Here is a 20279-nt window from a genome sequence, read left to right on the forward strand (position 1 = left end):
TTCAGATTGTATTAAAGAATTAAAATATATATAAAGAAATGAGCAGTGGATCCAGGCTCTTGCTCAGCACTGAGCACAAGTACTGATAGTAGACTCATAGGAAATAAGTATTTTAGTTACGTTTATATAAAGTATGAAAAGTAGTGCTTTTAGAAAGATGTCAGAAATTATGGAAGTGTGTTTTCACCACAGTATTTTTGATAAGTGATAACTTTTTTTTTTTTTTGCCATTTTTAAGTCTAAATTTTGAGTCAAGAACTTTAAATGTCGGAGTTTTACCTTTTTTTTTTGGTAAGTTTTGAGTTATTTTCTCAACATTTGGAGTTAGTAAGCCCCAGACAACCCTAATCTTAATCACTAACCGTAACTTTGAATTATTAAGTTGAAATGTCGAGATAATAAGATTTTGAGTAATTTTGATGTGGTAAAAAATTTCTGTAGTGGAAAAAAATGCTTCCATAAAAAAATGTATTTTCAGTTTACCACACAACAACAACAGTCAAGCAGCATTTATTTGACTGACTGAGATGTAAATAAAACTTTATTGTGCCTGACAAATATCTTTCAAAAAACTGTTTAAGAATAGAGGTATTAAATTGTTTAGAATTACATATAATCAGTATTTCAGTTATCTCGGGACAGTACCGCATCCACACAGCCAAATTTACCCGCTTTAAACTTTTACTCATAATATTTAAGCAAACTGAGCATTACATTAAAACAATTTGATCATCGTTTGCTGTTTTTACTAATAAACTGAAAAAGAAAAAAAAAAAACACTAGCTTTTCAAAGCCAGCGGTTTTTTTCAAGCCCCTCCCTCTTTACGTGCTACCCTGCACTACGCGGTGACGTACAAACTTGACGCGACAGGGGTGGAGCTTGTGACTTTGCGAAATGGAGATAGGAGCTGCCGGTGAACACAGTCCTCTGTGTTTGAATAATTTGTTGCCAAATCGAGCTGAAATATCGACAAACGAAACCAGCAACGTCGACCACAGCCGACCGGGCGAGACCACAGCAGCCAACGTATGAAAGTAAGTACCTGCTAGCTGGAGCTAGCCCTTCAGCTGGTGTTTGTTTGTTAGCCACCTTGTTGAAAAGTACAATTAGTCAGGCCAGGAGACTAAACGAAACACGTTGTTGTTAAGTCTTCACCTCTTCCAAGTGGGTGCTCATATGTGGTTGTTTTCGATTGTTGTCAAACTGGTTCAAGAGATGCCAGCTAAAGCAGAGAAAAACACATTTACGCGGTGTTTCTGGTGGAGAAGTAGCTGTTAAAAGTGTCTGTAACAGTAAAAGGAGATTTTAAGTGATTGTCCCTGTTGTGTTGATTGTTTTGAGACTATAGCTATGTACATGTAGATCATCCTGGCTTTTTTAAATCTTTTTTTTTTTTTTTTTTTGCTGAACTCACGCATCCTGCTTGTGTGTTATTTATAGCTTATTTGCTAGTGTACTTTATAAGAGGAATCTATATTTAAGACTGGCCACAAAACCACGATTACATGGGGAAATTTTTGTAGGCCAAGAAAATTAAGAGCATGTTCTTTGTCACATATTGTCTGCTTTTTGCCCGAAAACCCCCGTGTACATATTGTTTACAATAAGGAAGCACTGATTTGCAAATTCTGAGGCGATATCAATACTAAATTAGACCAATAACCAATTTCGTGGTGGTTATTGGTCCTGATATTCAGCTGATGTTTGGATGCAGTCATAGTTTACACTTTGTGCTGAGTATCAATACTCTTTTTCAGTTGCTTTGAACTTTCACAGGACTCAATACACGTGGAAACTTTTGGGTTTCGTGTAGGTTTCACTCAGTGTTATGTCATTTTCAAACTGGTTTTAGGAACTGGTGGAAGAAACCAGTCAGTCAAAGTTAAATTAAAGACTTGAACTGACAGTGGTTTAACCAACTTCCAGTATTTGGTTACTGATAACAGGGAAGCTTGCAAAGCAGGAAACAAGACTAACCAACATACCTTTAGTCCTGTGAGGTGTAGTATGAAGCAAGTTCAACATAGCTGGGTTTCCTTGTGTCAACAAAAACCTCAAACCCCAGTTGGCGATAACGGGTGTCATGATGGTGATTATCAGTGTTATTGGTTAACTCGGGCTGCCTGCTTTAGGCTGTGAGCTCTCTCACGTAAACAGCAGGGTGTTATTTTTGCACAAATTGGACCGACTGAGTATGGCCTATTACAAATAAAATAAAATACAAAAGGTAACACTGGTGCTGCAAATCGGTCATGCATTCATTTCTCACATGACAGCTGCACGTTGACACTGCAGCTGGTTAAACTGGATCACTTTAAACTTAGCACATTTAGCTCCAGCACTGCCATGTAGCCTAACAAAGTGGAAATCACTTTAGTTTTTGTTTAGATCAAAGTGAGATTAGTTGTATTAATTGAAAATTATGGATCTACTATTATCTGCATTTCCCAGCAGTGTAAAATGCACTTGGCAGCTATATTAGGAGCAAGCAGGAAAAAAATGTTATGCACTTTCTGCATCAACAGTGGAATAGAAATGCTTCTGTAACATATCTCCACAGCTTCCTTTGGGCTTGTTAGTAAGATGCAGCTCAGCAGGTTGGATGTAAAAGGTATTCCCTCAGTGGAGAATCTGTATCACTCTTGGATTGTACTGTAAATTAAAAGAATCAGTGAAAATGTGGTGCTTGTAGCTCATTTTAAACCAGTTAATGTATGCATTTCTCTGTCAGGGTAAAAACAGAGCAAAAAAACTGTGACTTTAAGCTTACATGTTAATCTCACTTCACACATGTGAAAGAGTGGCTGCGGGCTACTCATGGTAAATAGAAGTGTGCGTGAGAGTGACTCAGTTAGTCTGAGCTGCCCAGCTTCTCTTTCAGAGAGTGATTCATGAGCTCATGACGCCACTGGTGAAACTTTCTCAATGTTCAAAAGGTTTTGACGCAGCTGATCTGATTGTTTGCTCCTCTCTTTGCAGTGCAGCACTCGGTAGGATGATCAGTAATCACGAAGAAGATGTAAGTACCTTTTCCCTCTATCTCTTATTTAAATGTTTTAATTTTCAACACAAGTTCTGCTTTTGGTGAACAGTAAAGGGAACTTTCTACACATGTTCACACTAGCCTTTAGCTAAACTGGAGAACAACAGATTGATGGGTAAAAGCCTCTGTAAAAAACAAAGTTGCTCAGAAGAGGCCTGTGTCGTGGCAACAGTGTGGTGGTTTCACAATAATGACACAACAGACATGCAAACAGCACTGCTGACACGCTTTGTGTGTCTGTCTTTCAGGAGTTTGTGGCAGTGCGGGTTCAAGATCCCCGCATTCAGAACGAAGGCTCCTGGAACTCCTATGTGGATTATAAAATATTCCTGCATGTGAGTGTGAAAATTAACCAGCAGCAGAAATGTTTGTCCACAGCGTTTGTGGGTGATAAAAGATTTTCATTCAGGTTAAAGTTTTGGACCAAAAAACATAAACACTTGAAGAGAACACGTACAGTTCTGGGACATCACAAGGTTTTCTTTCCACACTTTAATTGTAGTAGTGATTATAGTGCAGATAACAGATGAGCATTACAAGTAGTTTTATGTCAACCTACGTCTCAATTTGACTGTTAACACATTAAAAAAAATTAATTGTCTTTTGATAATCATTTATAAGCAGAAATGTGTAGTTTAAACCAGGTTATATCAACTAATTAAACCAGAGTCATAATTCAAACTGAATGTGTGTTTAAGCACTGCTGCCTCAGAGCAGGAAAATTGTTGGTTTGAATACATTGGTCCTCGTTGCCGGTAATAGGTTGTATTCATTCCCAGTAGGTGTTGGACTTCCTTTTTTTCACTGATTCGGTCAAAATTTTATGGACAGGATTTCTGGGTGTAGCCAAGTCGCAGCTATGAGAATTGGCACCTCCAAGTTTGAGGTCGTAGCTCTCAGCTGGTTCACAGAACCCACTGCAGGTCAGGGATGAGTTGTTGCTGCAAGTGCCTCTGTTAGAGCTAGGGTTAGGAGCTCGGTCATTTGAGAAGGACTCAGAATGTAGCCGCTACTCCACCATATTGAAAGAAGCCAGCAAAGGTGGAGCACCGTCTCACTAGGATGCCTCCTGGGTGCTGGTGTCCTACAATGAAGAGGCAAACTCAACACATGCTTGAGTCCTCCCAGGGGTTTTGGAGGTTTTGGCTTCACTGCATGCATCCATCCATCCATGCATGCCTGCATGGATGGATGGAGTACATTACAGTGCAGATAAAATGCAAAAAATACACAGACTTGAATGTTAAATGACATTTCTCCCTGAAACAACACACTCGAGGATTTCTTCAAAGTTTTTTAACAGATAAGACTATAAAAGAGTCGGGGCTTTACCGCTCCTTAAATGTTTTTTTTTTAGGGGGGGAAGGAGTTTCATGTTGTTATGGAGACACCAGCCGTGCCGAGGAATGCTGTTTCAGCAGCTAGGCTTCATGCCTGGGCGGATTTCCTCTGTGTCTGTGTGTTTGTGGGAGCTGACTCATGATATTGGCTAAAACTATGCAACCTCACATGATCTTACATGGGTTTGTTTGTTGTCGACATGTTATTGTGTTGCATAGGTGAGACAGTTTCCTCAAAAATACTTTTTTTAGGACAAAAGTTAGCACTTTTATTGCCTCTTACTTCACAGTAACTATAAACCTGTCCAACATTTAACTGCCTAAGCTCTCTCTATGCGTCTAAATCTAACCAGGGGTTTTCCTGCATATAAACATTTTTGCGACCCACCAGAGAGGTTCTGACTGTCCAACAAAGGGAAATCACAAGTGCTGTGCATTTGTCTATAAATGGGATTTAATTTAAGTAGACGCTTGAAATACATTCCAAGTGGCTGAAAGTAAAAGTGAATGCACAGATAAATTTAAGTGGACAAAGCGTATTCTTTGTCCTAATTTCATGCATAATTCATAATTTCCCCGCTCAACTATTACTTTTAAGGTCCCAAGGGGTCTTCTGGCTGTTAACTCTGGAAAGCGTGAGGACTTAACATGTATTAAACACGACCTTTATCTGTAGAAGGCCAATATAAAGGATACCTAATGGGGAGATGCAGGAGGCGACACATTATTGTTGTTGCAAAAAGGTCTAAAGTCTTTCTCTTATCATCTTTAAGAAGTTTCGATCTTTAGCAGGACTTTTGCTCGCCTGTTGGTTGAAATTTAAAAATTTTAGCCCATTGATTGCCCTCGGTGTTTTATATCAGAATCAGCATACTTTATTAATCCCTAAGGAAATTATGTGGGTTACAGTTGCTCCAGTACAGTAACAGTAACAGACTCGACTATTTGACACTACAAAATGTTACAGATTTACACATTTAAGAAATAGCACAATATATACAAAATACATAATAATATATATCAAGAATTGACAGAGGTGATTAGAATGTACCAGGTCCAAGGTGTTGGTAGATTGCTTATTAATGAATGAATGAATGAATAATATATTTTTAAAACAAACACATTATTCTTTAACTAATTTGGATTAAAAAAAACGACCAAAGTTAAAATATCATTTTACCACAATACCTTGTTTTGCTTTTTCTTTTTTCCCCTGAGGGTTTACTTGCAGATGATATTTATCACATTTTCCATGACCTTTGTAATCCTACCTGCATCACCAAAGCTGTGGGATCAGATGTCAGGACCTTGTAGCGCTTCGGTTCTTCTTTCTCTAAACTTGTAGTTTTGGCATTGTTTGCTCCTAATTCAATTTTATTTTACATCTTAAAAAGCGTGAATTTGGATTCTATTTGTTATTTCTTTAAAAACCACGGACCTCGTTGTTATGTAGACATGACTAGAAAGTGTCACATGTTACTGGAACAAATCAGACATGTGATAACTTCATGAGCTCAGCAGAAGTTTCACCAGCTGGAACATGACTCACTAAAGTCGCAGCATGAGTGTGATCATCAGTGGCATGAGTTTACTGAAAACCTGGCCCGGATGTAACCCCGACACTGGCCTAAAAATATCTGACTCTTTATTATGTTTTTAGGCCGGAGTAAGTGAAATATTTGGGGCTTATTTTTTTCTGTTTTGAAAGAATCTGCATTTCATGTAGTTTTGAATATTTCCGGCACAGAGAACAACACCCTTTTCCCCCTTCTCTTTCTATTGACATCAGGCTATTGTGCCTTTTGATTTTAATTATATTATAAAAAAAGCTCTCAAAATATCACCAACTTTCCCATTTTTAATACTTTTATTTTTTTTCTCAGACCAACAGTAAAGCCTTCACAGCCAAGACATCCTGTGTGCGGCGGCGGTACAGTGAGTTTGTGTGGCTCAAGAAGAAGCTGCAGAAGAACGCTGGTTTGGTGTAAGTCAGCTGGTCCAGTTTTGTTCTGTTCTTTGGTCCTCATAGAGATTCAAGATTCAAGAACTTTATTGTCAATACAGAAGTATACACAGTATACAGTGTACCGAAATTCACCCCAAGCCTCCCATGGTGCATTTATAAGTATATAAAAGATATATCTCCAAGAGATATAAAACTAGAAATTATAAAATAAATAACATGCTAAATTTCGGTACAATTAAGGGATTAAAAAGGTAGTAATTACTAACTATACAATACTATAATGATAACTATACAATATTAACTGTACGATAAATAAAAACAGGACAGAGACTATACAAAGTGGATAGTGCAGGGGTATTGGATACCAGGTTCAAGTCATTGTCAGGATATTATAGACGAGATATGACAAAGACGGAGATGAGAGCAGGTCGCCACCCAGGGTTTATTAATCCCAAAATAACAATCAGGAAAAGACTTTTAAGCATCCTGGACACAACAGAGTTAGTTAAACCCCCCTTCTCTATAACAAGATGTACAAACCTTATTTAGAGAAATGGACATGGAATCAATTTAGATGACTTATTTGGGACTTTTTAAAAAAAAAACAAAACACAAAAAAAGACGAAGTCTGGAGAAACAAAAAGCAACAACAATTAAACATTTTGTGTAAATGTCTGTTAGCGATCTAAGGCTGTCTTTTACAAAGATGAATTGTGTCTCATCTAGTAGAGGGATGCCTGAAACTCCATTTAGCTCTGTGAAGCATGTTCCTCCTTTCCTCTGACTATACATTCACTGGATTTGCATGTGTTAACTGGTGATTCTGATTAGAGGGTTAGGCCTGTGATCGACTGGAGTCCTATCCGGGGTGTACCTGCCTATTTCTCTGTGATAGCCGGATACGCTTCAGCCCACGTTAGTGGTTAAACGGTTAAGAAAATAAATGGATGTGCATTAGCTGCTCTGTGGAGCATTTAGCAGCTAAGAGCCAGATATTTACTGAAACAAAATTAAAACGGGACTGAACAGCAAACTCATCTGCTTTAACGTGATTCTACTCTGCTCATTTCCAGCTCCATGTTTTTATTGTTGGACTTTATGAGAGAAGCTTTGTGTGATTCACAGATATGTCTGAAAGATCCTCCTTTAATCTCAGGTTTCTTCAGTGATGACACACAGAACCAACCAGAAAAAAAAGTGCGACTGAGTGCTTTGGTTCACTGGGATTGCTTATAGAAACGGCGACCTCAAATATGAGGATGCACCTCTGGAGCAGTGTTTCTATGACAGATTTAACATAATTATCTCCACAGACATGGATAATTATTATTATTTATCCTTACAGTCCAGTCCCAGATCTTCCAGGGAAATCCTTCTTCTCCTTCATCAATGAGGACTTTTTGGAGAAGAGAAGAAAGGGACTTCAGATTTTCTTGGAGAAGTCAGTTCTCCTTCTTCTAAAATCAGTATTTGATCGTCTAAACAAGCATTTTCTAATCTTGTTCTACCTCTGTCATTTTTTTCTTTTTGTTTTTTGTAGAGTGGTGCACATGACCGTCTGTCTGTCAGACAGCCAGCTCCACCTCTTTCTACAGACCCAGCTGCCAGTCGGTCACATCCAGGACTGTGTCCAAGGCCACACCCCTTACTCCGTGACAGATGCCATCCTCACGTATGCCTCGTCCAATCAGGGGCTAGCTCAGGCACAGGAGGACGATTTGATCAAGGAGCCATGTTTGACCGTTTCTTACGAATCAATGGAAAGGTAAGTGAAAAAGATCAGAACGGTACCTACAGAGATGATTATGCATATGGGTGTATTGCAACAGCAACCAATGTCACAGGCTAAGAACAATGACTGCAGTACCTCTAATGCCCACTTGAGGCTCACTCCAAAAGTGAGCCAGTCTAATAGACTTCCATGTTAAAACCTGAGAGTAGATATAACATGTCTATATGTTTATGTCCATCATTTATATACAGTCTATGATTGTAAACAATAGACTATTTATATTCACCAACTGAGACATTTGAAGCCTCAACATTAGCATTTGTTGTTGTCGCTGTTGTTGGTTTTTAAGCCAGCAGCATCCATATTTGCACAAGAGGATTGAATTTTAAGTTTTCCCAAATAACCGATAAAATTCTAGAATTTCACTTACCAAAAGTCACAAACTTATTAGCTCAGTTAAACACACAGCAGACAATATTAACAGATCACTTTAAAGGCACAAAATACTACAAATATGGCGGAGAAGGCCAGGTGAAGTCTAGAAGTTTCCAAATCGATGAGTTAAAAAATATTTACCCAAAGAGACCAAAACTTTTTTTGTATTAGACCATAAATATGTTTTTTTTTCTGTAGTAAAGTTGGGCATTTTAACAAGGGGGTCTATGGGGGACTGACTCATTTGCAGTGGCCATAACAGGAACTGCAGATTTTTAGCCCTACATGTTGCTGCTTGTTCTTAATTCGGCTGAATGTTGGCGGTTATATAGAGCCCTTTCTTCTTTATCTTGTTTAACACATTACAAAAAAAGATGTAAATTGTTGGGATTGGATGATTGATTTTATGATTTATTTATTTATTTATTTTTGGATGATTACTTCTCCATTCTGGAGTTTTTGTGCTAAGCTGAGCTAACCAGCATAGTCTCCGTATTCTAGAGCTTTTCCTTACACCTCTCCCCTTTAGTAGCAATGTATCAACTCCTCATTAAATGTATAAAATGTTTAAACTGAACAATTTCTAAACCCTTCCCGTTTTCCTCCACAGCCCGGCTCCTCATCAACCTTGCCAACAACCTAATGAGACCATCAGCCCGGAGCTCGTCTCATGTGGTGACGCTGACCCTCTAGAAGGTTTACTGGAGGTCCATGATCAGGACCATAGGAAGAAATGCTCAGTAAGGATTTCCCAGAAGAGCAACCATCTTGAGGCCGTTCTTGAATCGGTTCTTGAGGACAGCGGCCCGTCAGAGGCAACCTTTTATCTGGGGGACAGTCCAGAGAGTCTTAGCTGTGCTGAGCAGATCCAGCAGAGGTTACAGACTCCGGTGGAGGTACACACGTTCACGGGGATCGGCTTTGAGGACAGCGTGATCGATGGGAAGATTGTTTTACCTCCAGGTGAAGAAGAAAAGGTGGAGCTGCAGAAGAGTAATGAGGATGCTTATGAAGGAAAAGTCAACTGTGAGCCTGAAAAATGTGATGATTCTGAGAAGATTTTAGATTTTAAGGAAAATAACTGTGATGAACACATTTTAGGAAGTGATGCCAGATCTCAGGAAGCTATGGAAAACATCTGTACCGAGAATCCCGTCATCTCTGAGGTTAATGAGGTTCATGTTCTAGAAGTCAAAGCCGACGACCAAAAAGGCGACAAAGCAGGAGGTAACGAGGAAACGCTGCTCGAGTCAGAAATCAGTGACGAGGCCCACATGGTGAACGGCGTATCTGCGGTGGAACAGGATGGTGATGACGCACAGGAAGTGGATTTTGCTGGCAACAAAGACGAAAGCGACGAGGGCGACCCGGTCAGCTCCTCTCTGCCATCTTCCAACGACAGCATCGTGAAGGTCAGTGACGAGGAAAGCGTTTGTGAGGAGGCAGACGACTCGATCCAGGTTGCAAACGACTTTGTGAAGACTCCTCCTGAAGACGCCACTCGCTGGTCAGACGTGGAGGCATCCAGCAGGAACATCATGGACCTGCAGGTGAACGGATATCCTGATGAAAAACTGCACCTTTCTGCCCAGGAGGATGAGGACCTGCAATACACCCTCAGTGACCTGAGTAAACCTGCAGACCTTAACTCTGCTGTAACTGCAGGAGATCTGACTGAAAATGGAGATTTTAGTATCTTAGCAACCAGCCACGCTTGTGGATTGGGTGACGGTAGATGTACCGAGGAGGAAGCCACGCTCTCACCTTCAGAGGAGACTCAGGAGGTGCATTAGTTAAGAGTCTTCCTCTAATATAGATCCACTGAATCAAACGCTCTGTTCCAAACTCTGCCCATCGTACACAGCGTCTTCATATCGTCAGGGTTACGAGACACACCTCACACTCTCAGTCAAGGAGGTATAACACCTCCAAAACAGCATGAATCTAACATTAAAATTTCTCTGTTATGTACCGGATCTGATTTCCCTCCTGACTGCTTCACTTCTCCATTTGGCTTCAGTGACCAGCAGAAGGTGCTCGAGTTAAGTTTACGTTCATACTCTGAGGCCTTTCAGTAAGGAAACAGCTGGGGCTAAATTTAGGCAAAATATGCACCTAAATTAAAGGATAAGTTCACATTCCTTTGTGTCTGTAGTGAAACTTAGTGGAATTTGTGGTTCCTGTTCATACTGACCATCAAGAGACATTTTCCTGATTTAATTAAAGAAATAAACAACCAAAAATGCTAACATAAGGTCAGGGTTTTTCTTGCATATGAAAAAATTAGTGCCCACTAAATTGGTTTTGGCTTTCTACTAAAGCAAAATCACCAGAACTGCGACTTTTTTCTTTCTTTTTGTAAGTTAAAGTATGTTAACACAGAGTCTTTGCATTGACGTTGACTCTTGAGGCCCATTTTGAGCCTAGAAAACCCCCGGAGGGGGTTAACTTGCAAACACAACACTGCTTCCTACAGTGGACAGAGAGAGTGGAAATTCAGCACTTAAACGATTAATGTGAAAACCCTTTATTTAAATCTCTTTGAAAAAGGGATCTCTAAATTCCCAGTAAGGAGAGGAGGAATGGTGAAAGCCACTAAAATAAATAATCAGTGGACACATTTTTCTTTCACGACAGACATTGAACGAAGTGAACTTTTCTCTAAATCTAGAGTTCCTCGTCACATTTGGAGCCTCAAATGAGACCTAACTGCTCTTTAAATGTGCTTCACATGCTGTTAAATAGTTCTGTTATACCCGGCTTGTATTAATTCTTCACAGCTTTCACTGTGCTGGTCACTAACGCAGGATGATACTCGAGCTGAGAACAAGCATACGCACACTTCTCTGATCATGCGTTAAACTGGTATTTATTACTGAAGGATGAGAGGGGAAACAACACACTTAAATCAACCTGTGAAATGCACACAGGCTCCTGTTTGAACTTCTGATCTGTAACAATGTGATTCTTGTTTTGTGTTTATAGAGCTTCATGAAGTAGAAATGGATGCCTTGCACCTTTAGGGCCATGACATGGTTTTACACACACTAAGTTTTTTTACTTATAATTTATACACTCCATTCAGGAAAGATGGGCACAGGTTATTTTTAAGAATAGTTTACTCTTCCTCACACGTGTGAGCTCTAACTCCAGCGGGCCTTTTTCCACAGCAGACACCTGTAAAACGCGTGTCAACTGAGGTTCATCTAAAAAGAGGACCTGCCCTGCGTGAAATGTAGTCGTGATTAACACCTGTGTGTTTTCCTCTCTCCACAACTCAGAGTGTGTCTGAAATCACTCATTACTCTGTATGCACTGGATTTTATGATGGATTTTACATCTATCTGCATGTAAAGCGTATTATTGCATGCTACACAATTCGCTTAAAATACAGCAGTTTTGTATTCATTTTTATTTCAATTTTCTTTCCTTTTCAGTGCAATTTGTTGATTCCCAGAGTGGGTTTGAAAATGTTCACTTCAGTTTTTATTAGTGTCAGTGTTGATTTTAGTTTACTTAAATATTAAAATATAAAGGATATTTGTCATTGGTCAACCTTTTTTTGGTTTTACAGTACAAACTTTCCCCTTTGAGGCAGTTAGACATCCTAAACCTCAAACAAAACAAAAGGTTTACCAGACAAACACTGAAGTTAAAGTAATTTTCTTTTTATTTCTATTTCATTTTAATCATCATTATCAATATAATTTCAGTTAGTCTTGATTTTATTACACAGAGTTTTAGTTAAAACTAACAACCTTGGGTTAATCATAAAATATGAATATAGAATTTTATTTATATAAATTAATATTTATATTTATTTTACTTAACCTCAATTAACAAAAGAAAGAAAAAGGAAGCAAACCTAATCTGGAAGCTAAATTCTAGTAAAAGCTAAATAAAAATACAAAGGTACAATAACTGAGTTATCACTAAAAGAAATCCTGTAATTTATCAGTTATATCAAAATTTTTAAGCTTACGGCTGTTTGACCACTGTGAAACGTCCAGTGTGATCGTGCCGTCGTCCTCTGGCGTCGTAATGAGCGAGTTCAAACACATCCTGAATGCCTGCTGTGGAAACTCTGGTCGTCTTGCCTGTAACCTGTCTGCAGCTTGGCAGCGACGTTGTTCCCACAACACTTCTGCTTCTTTTAAGCTGCATTTAAAAGGGACCGGCAGGTTCTATTTGTGAGGTTTCAGACTTTATTTTAATAAGCTGTTTGCATCAAAGCTGTGGAGGGATTTTAACGTTTCACTGGTTTTGTTCCTGGTAATAACTACAGGGGTTTATTTTGAGTTTTTGTTTAAATACAGATGTCAAAGAGTACGAGGGTAATGTGAGTGATGGTATCCATGTACATGTGCACATGATAATTTTATTTTATTTCAATAAAACCCTTACCTCTTTACTGTCACGTCATTTTATTAAACAGCTTTTTACACATGACTCAAGACATTGAAGCAAGCCTGCCACCTAGTGGCTCCAAATAAACAGTTTTAAAAATCACCCCTTTTTTTAGAACAGAAACAAAAGCACACAATATTTTATTTTTAGTATTTCCGAGCAGAGTTTACATTAAAATATTTTACATTACTGTTTCTTATGTCAGTTATGAGGAAATTATTTATAAACTAACAATCAACGTCCTGTTTTCAGATTTATCCAGTGGATTGATAAATGCATGCATGCAACATTGTTAATCACTCAAAAGTGCAGCTAATGGTGCTTTTAATTATTGATGTGTCATTTTATTTGAATTAACACATTCACTGTTTAGTTTGGCACTTTTCTGAATTTTCTAAACAGTGGTTGAGACTTATAAAGATAAAGAAAATGAGAAATCTCACATTTAGGACGATTGATCATTTATCAAAACTGATTAACAGACTAATTACTCCAGCTCTAGTGTGCATTTATTTTTTCTTTAAACAGGCTTTTATAAATGGCTTATAGTGTACAAGAGTAAGTACAGCTGCAGCAGGTTTAGGTGATAATATAATAATTTACATTGTTATAAAAGGGGAATAATTTTGAAATGCCAAACGCTTATCTGACAGATGTGTCAAGAGTAATTCATGGCAGGACGTGCCGGCAGCCGCAGCGCTGTGAAGAAAAAGAAACGGTATCAGAGAAGGACGCATTAATAATTCAGTGTTCATTTTAAGCTGCACCTATCTGACTGCATTAGGGAATCATTTTCTTAAATAGGACAACTGACGCTGTAATCATGCCTCTGTTGCATATATTTATCCTCGCCCATTGCCCATTGCAGCACTCGGATTGCTTTATGCAGTACTTCTTCCAGCCAGCAGATGCCATAAATGGCAGGTCAACGACTGCATATACCTCAGTGGCAATCTGGATGAGTACCAGGGGGACCGTTTCTGTGTATTAGGCCACAGTAATGGTCCATAATGCTGATGATAAGAGAGTACCTCGGTACCTGTTGGAGCTCAGAGGATGTAGGCAGGCTGCAGGAAGTCCTTGGGGACGATGCCCACGGTGCCGTTTAGCTCGCCGACCCACCACCCGTGAATGTTGTACTCCTGGGCCCCAAAAAAAGAAGAAACAGAGCGGTGAGGCTCAAAGGGCGTCTAGCAACAGGTAAACAAAGCGGGATCAGGCATAAAACCTGCACTTTGATACTGATTTGACACACCACTGAACACACGAGGAGACATTTGAATTATTTTAACACAGAAACCCAGAGAAAAACTATTAGGGTAAAAAAGCTTAACGTCAACTCTGGCGCAGGAAATCCAGGCGAGCGTGGTCCCGTCCACAAAGAGCCATGCGCGGCACTCCTAATGGACACTTTTGGTGTATTAGCCTCCAGGGTTTTCATTAAAAAATGAGGCAAACGGTAAACAAGGCTATCGAGACAGCGAGTGTCTACAATAAAACAGCTTTTTTTAACCGCTCCAAAGCCATCGCCACAGCTGGCCCGTTTCCCCAGACTAATTATAACGAGGGTTCATTTCTGTACTGTGATTAAAAAAACAACACAAAAAAGACGGATTATTTCACACGCATGTTCAGAAAAATATAAATGCTGGTTGAAGGTGACCGATTAAATCCACTGTGCCTAAAAAAAAATCCTATAAACACCTTTTTTTTTCATTACTTATGATTACAGCATTTATTTACAATTAGGACAGTTCAGAAGCATAATAATGGGGATTTTAAAAAAAAACAAGCTAAGAACAAACAATAAATATCGATCTGGAGGATGTATTGTGACTGAAAACCATCTGAGTCTTTGTGCAGATAAGAAACCCCAGAAATGTTGATTTTTTCATCTGCTGAACTGAAAGAAAACATCCTAAAAATATAATGTAGGCAAATTTATTTGAGGCTAAAATTTGGCTTTAAAAATTAATAAATAGAGGTTGAACATATGCTTTGGTTATCATGGGGGAAATCTACTTAAATCTCAATGAAAACAGGGATTTTTGTGTGTGTTTATTTGTAGCTGAAAGAATTGCAGTTAACTTTAAGCCGAATCAAATGTAAGTAAGTTAATTGATACACACTTATACAGGGAACACAGCAGTTTGCACTGCTTCCAGACCTGTACATTGAAATAATGAAGCTGCTCATTTAATCTGCTTCAAGCATTTAAGGAACATGACTGAACCGCTGCATGATGATCTGATCACAGCAGCCGGGCTATGAGTAGATCTGTACTGGATCAATATTTGGGAAGCGACCGGCTTGGCAGTGGGGGCACAAGCCGCCCTACTGGAGCAGAAACCCCAGTGCCACTCATCTCTCCTCTTTTTCAGACCCGACGCGATCGTGCGGACAGTTTATCACACACGTGCAGACACATATGTAAAATAAATTGGTGGGTTTTTTCCGCTGAGTGCATGCCTCAGATTCAGGTTCTGGTTCACACGCACTCTGTTGACATGATGAAAGGCATCGTGTAGGAGGTTTAGCCGATCATCCGGACCTGACACCTCTCTGCAGCCAGAGGAATGAGGCCTGCAGCTAATGAGCGGTGTTTGGACAGCGAGGATGGATGAACCGCTTAGACGGTAATAAACCACAAGGCTCAAGTGTTCTAACAGCACAAACAGGTACCCACAATAAGCAGATTGTCCACCCAGGCCTCATCGTTTTCCCCCTGCAAACCTCTCTGACAGCTCTGACTGGGATGCTCCAGTGTGCTTGGCTCTCTGACAAACTGACAGTTCGCTTTGTCTGAGCTCATAACGAAGGGGAAAGTTAGGGCCGAAATGGCCTTTTTATGCTCCCCATAAGACCGTGCAGGGAAAAGCCCGGTTGCGGAAAGCTGGCTCCGGTTCCCATTCGGAGAACGTGAGGAGAGGAGGAGGAGAGGGCAGACAGACGGACGGTGGGGGGAGGCATCGGAGAGAGGGAGCGAAACAGTTTTTCTCTCCCTTGGGGGCGTCGCAGCACTATTCCACCAACCTTAGTGACAGAGAGTTTTATTTATCTCCGCGGCCCATCTGTGCAGTCGGTCTCAAATTCTCCCTGAGAAAGGTCTTTTGGATTATCAGCGTCGCCATTTTAATACAACTGCTACATCACGGAGTGGGTGCCAATGGCGGTGGAAGTCTGTCAGGCGTGCAGAGTCCATCTTCCTCACACTTGAAATGGGTTCATCCAGAGTACACCTGCTGTAATAGGGACATTCCAAAAGGCTTGCAGACTAAATTATCCAAATGACAAAAACTAGGCTCCTCAATGCCCCCACCCTCCACCCCCACCCTTCTGTTTGTTTTCCTCTGTTTTTTTGGCTTTCAGGCCGTGAAACTCGCAAACGGGGCACAGATAAACGTTTGGGCTCGGGACTAAAATGGAAGATGTTCCCTGTGAGGGGGAAAAATAAGGTTTCCCTGAGGGGTCTGACTTCTGGGAAATGTGTGCTGAGGTGACACGTATCCGAGGCTGTGTTTGCTGCAACCTGGGCGCAGATTGAAGGGGGAGGAGAGGTGGTGGTGGTGGTGGGGGGGCAAACAGCGCCGTGTCGTGGCGGCTGCGGCACGCTGACTCGCTGACCTCCCGGTGACTCCTCCACCAAGAGGAGAGGTGGGGTGGCGGTGGGGGAGAACGGGTGTGGGCGGGGCTGGCACTGAGAGTGGGTTGCCATGACAACACCTGCAGTGTACCGGCGCGATCGTTTATTTACCACTCAGGGGGCTGGCTAATGGTGGCATTCTGATAGGCCCATCGCTCACGGCTCCCCGACCCGCAGGACAGATTGACAGCTACCCCGAGCCTCGAAGCGGGGAGAAGGTGAGTCGAGGTTGGCTGGATGTGGCGACCGAGAGAGACAGACAGAGGGCGGTGGGCGAAGGCAGGTGTCGTGTCACGCCACCATTATCCACCTAAACAAAACACATCTTTAATATTCGTGTCAGGTAAGAAAAAAAAATCACCTTTTTCACGTGTAAAAATCTGCACGGATCCTGACCACATGTTTTCCTCACACACATGAAACACACACACACACTCGTGCAATCCCAAATGCATACAAACTAGGGGGAGTGCTAATAAGCCTGACACATGAGGCATCTTTCCTCGGCCACCAGCTGACTGAGGCAGGCCTTGGGCATGATGGAGCGCAGGAAGTCTCTCATTGCCCTGCCGCTGAACCCGCCGCCTGGGTGTTACAATCTCTCCCTCCCTCCCTCCTTCCCCATTTCCAACCCCCTCCTCCACCTCCTCTTTTTCCTCTCTTCCACGTCTCTCCTGTAGCAACCTTTCCGCCTGCATCCTCTCTGTTTTTATTCCCCGCTCTCCTCCACATGCACTGCAGCTCTCTGCAGTTCTTCCGTCACTGCTGACCCTAATAAAGAAACATGGACACCTCAGCCAGGCACAAGCACACCATCTGTAACCTGTTATCAGGTTAGCAAGCCCTCCTCGCCGCTCACACAGGTACACTTCACAACTGATAACACCTGAAACTTCAGGCTAGAAGGATCTCCTCTTTATTTTGATGGGGTGGGGAGGTCGAAATCTACTCGGAAACACGGATGATAACTCGGCTTAACCGGAGATGGAAATGGCTACTTGGTGTCCATTTTTTTCCAAGTGGGCTTTTAATTAAATCAGCGAATTGGCTTCAAATTGGAAACATGACAGAGCATGAGAACGTTTGAAAATATCTCAGGGACGATGAGATTTAATAAAAAGAAAACCTACTCGCTCCTTTCTAATGCACGCCTGGGATTACAGATAGCTCCTTAACTTAATAGCAATTTAAAGTGGATTTGTGTATGCCACTGAGTGTCTGTAATGATGGCTGTTTACGCCGCCCCTCATTTATAATAATTAAGCAGAATGGATTGGGGGGTGGGCTGCTCGGACGCTGTTCTGGGCTATTGGCTTGGGCTGAATAATGACCTACTGTAGTTGACCGGGGGATGACCGCTGCCTCCTGCATGACCCCAAACCCCAGACTCACCCCCTGCTACTTTGGGTGGTAAATAGGATGTCTCTGCCTGTCTATAGCGTCTTGGTGTCTATGGCCACAATAGCAGCTAGGGGTCTTTAAATGGCTGTGTGACAGCGAAAAGGAGAAAGAGAGAGGGGGGGGGGGGCGGTGGACAGGGTTCACACAAAAGAATAAAGGGATCCCCTCCTCTTTGTCTCCCTGGCTTGACTTTTCCCATCTGATTATTTGACCACTTTTCCTTTTCTTCACTTGCTTTCAGTTGGTGTGGCCTGCACGCAGAGGGCCAAAGGAGAACATGAAGGCAACATGACGAAAAACTGTCCCGGCTAGCAAGGACACAACATGGAATATATAATTTAAATTGTGAATATCCGGGCTTGAGTTTTACGCGATTATACCCCTCAACAAGTACATCTATAAGGGCGTAAATCAGCTTTCAGTGGTTGTAAAAGTTTTCATTAAAAAAAGCGATTAAAAACCACCACAAGGTGTCAGTGGTGTCCACGTTCTCATTGTCTCTTACAAGCTGAACACTTTGGCCAAATGTGCAGTGACGCTTTTCTTTGGGAGCCGCACCGGATTGGTTGGCCGGCCGCCCTCTCTCTGGATTTTGGTTGGACGGGATGGAGGAAGAGAGGTGGTGGTGGTGGTGGCGGCGGCAGCAGCGGCAGCAGCAGCAGCAGCAGCAGCAGCAGGGGCAGCACTTGCCAGAGTTTTAAGGACCCTGGATGGGTTTGTGCCATAAATCTCTTCCCACTCCATCCCGCCGTTCTCCATGAGTGCCTGTGGGAATACAGGAATGTGACAGCTGACCTGTAGAGCCCACGTCTTTTGATTGTGGATCCATAAATTAGAGGGCAAGAATGCACCTTATGGCTTTAGAGACAAAGCACTACAGGTACTACATGTGTCAGCGGGAAGTGGAACAATAAATTTAACACATTTTAAATCCTACTACAAATAATATCCCTTTGCATGACGCCGGCGAGGCGATGATGCCGTTACAGCGCTCCTGATGTGGCTGAAACATCTTTGCAATTTAAATCTAAAATTGGAGAGTGTGATACTGCAAAAAAAAAAAAAGAACTGCGCTCACCCGTATTTGTCATCACACACTAAAATGCCAGCGTAAAGCCATAATGTGCATCAGAAAAATGCAAGCTCTCAGAAATGAAATGCCAGAGCAAAAAAAAAAAAATCACATGATGGATTTCAGCGTGCGTTTCTACCTCATGTTTCAGCGGGCTGAGCATCGGCGGAGGGCAGAGTTAGGCATCGCTGAAACCAGGCAGCACGGTCTGCGAGATTAATTCTGTTGAACTAATGGGATTCATATGAGTTGTGAGGTTTCTAATTTATTTACTTTGTCAGTGATACACACACACACAGAGCAACACACAAGAGGGAGGGAAAACACAAATACAGTAAAAATGCTCCCACTTTACAGTAAGTGAGAGATCAATAATGATGGATGAGGGCCTTTTATACAATCGGCATGTTCTCCTCAGTTCACAGCCATATGACACCACGCCTGTGGCTATCCCATTCTGCACTTCAGCAGTCAATCACATCGCAGCTTTAAAAATAACAGTTTGTTAGCACCATTGATTTAGCACTTAGAGCGTGTCCTTATTACCTTGTAATTATGGTCAGTGTTGACATAACAGCACAGACAACCAGGCCTCCCACCCTCTGAGAGAATTTATGGGCCCTGGTTTTATTACGGCCATTTCGTGTGCCTGGGTCCCCCGTTAAGCGACGGGCTTGAGTTCTAGCCAAGGGCCCGTATTTCACTCATCGAGGTCAGGGTCCTTAGGAATTCCCCCCGTAAAACTGAATGCCGCTGGGGGTCTGCGTGTACATACAGAAGGCACAGGGAAGCCCTCCCCGAGGGCTCATTAAAATGAATAGGCGATTACAGGCTATAATCCAAATAATGCTATTCATGAGGTGAATGTGATGCTATTAGGACGCAGAATGGGACACGGGTGGAGCCGTGTCGTCACAGTAAACCAAACATTCGGAAGTCGTGCGGGCATCACCTTTAAATAATTTACAATGCTCGCTTGAAGTCCATTAGGAGGCAGTTAGGGCGCTCTCTCGTGGTCTGTCACCTTGTTATGACTCCAGCGTCCAGTTTGACAAAACAAGAGTAATCTCTGTCATTAAGATTGTGAGATACAACAGCAAACTCCTGCCTCCAACCTGGACTTAGTTTGCCTTTAAGGTCTTTGGCGAGGCAGTAATCTGATGCATACAGTGAAAAGTAATAACGGCGAGTGGGGCCGAGGCCATCTGAGGCGGATCTGAAGCCCAGAGCCAGGACCCC

At 41.6% G+C, this 20279-nt stretch overlaps 2 protein-coding genes across 6 annotated transcripts in view; one reads left to right on the forward strand and one right to left on the reverse strand.

The window, feature by feature from the left end:
• Positions 1 to 830: 830 nt before the first annotated feature.
• Positions 831 to 12928, forward strand: snx11 (sorting nexin 11). The gene is made up of 7 exons (XM_006793181.3): positions 831 to 1035; positions 2981 to 3020; positions 3293 to 3379; positions 6268 to 6368; positions 7696 to 7791; positions 7891 to 8115; positions 9128 to 12928. The coding sequence occupies exons 2-7, from the start codon at positions 2997 to 2999 to the stop codon at positions 10308 to 10310; spliced, it is 1716 nt and encodes a 571-aa protein (XP_006793244.2). The 5' UTR covers positions 831 to 1035; positions 2981 to 2996; the 3' UTR covers positions 10311 to 12928.
• skap1 (src kinase associated phosphoprotein 1) overlaps positions 12721 to 20279 on the reverse strand; it is a 39264-nt gene continuing 31705 nt past the window's right edge. For 4 of the 5 annotated variants that reach the window (XM_035908816.2, XM_006793180.3, XM_035908817.2 and 1 more), the window contains 2 exons: positions 13964 to 14066; positions 12721 to 13623 (listed from right to left, as the gene is read on the reverse strand). In XM_035908816.2, the coding sequence (XP_035764709.2) occupies positions 13974 to 14066 (93 nt within the window). In that variant the 3' untranslated portion in view covers positions 12721 to 13623; positions 13964 to 13973. Of the gene's footprint in view, positions 13624 to 13963; positions 14067 to 18592; positions 18734 to 19179; positions 19271 to 20279 lie in introns of those variants that run through there. The other variant, XM_087844878.1, reaches the window with a different exon arrangement.

The sequence above is a fragment of the Neolamprologus brichardi genome, chromosome 8, assembly GCF_056152115.1.
Source record: "Neolamprologus brichardi isolate AB-2024 chromosome 8, ASM5615211v1, whole genome shotgun sequence".
Classification (NCBI taxonomy): Eukaryota; Metazoa; Chordata; class Actinopteri; order Cichliformes; family Cichlidae; genus Neolamprologus; species Neolamprologus brichardi.

Coding starts and splice junctions, on each gene's coding strand:
- snx11 (XM_006793181.3), top strand. CDS start 2,997: ATGATCAGTAATCACGAAGAAGAT. Junction 3,380..6,267: donor ATTATAAAATATTCCTGCAT/GTGAGTGTGAAA, acceptor TTTTTTTCTCAG/ACCAACAGTAAAGCCTTCAC. Junction 6,369..7,695: donor CAGAAGAACGCTGGTTTGGT/GTAAGTCAGCTG, acceptor TTATCCTTACAG/TCCAGTCCCAGATCTTCCAG.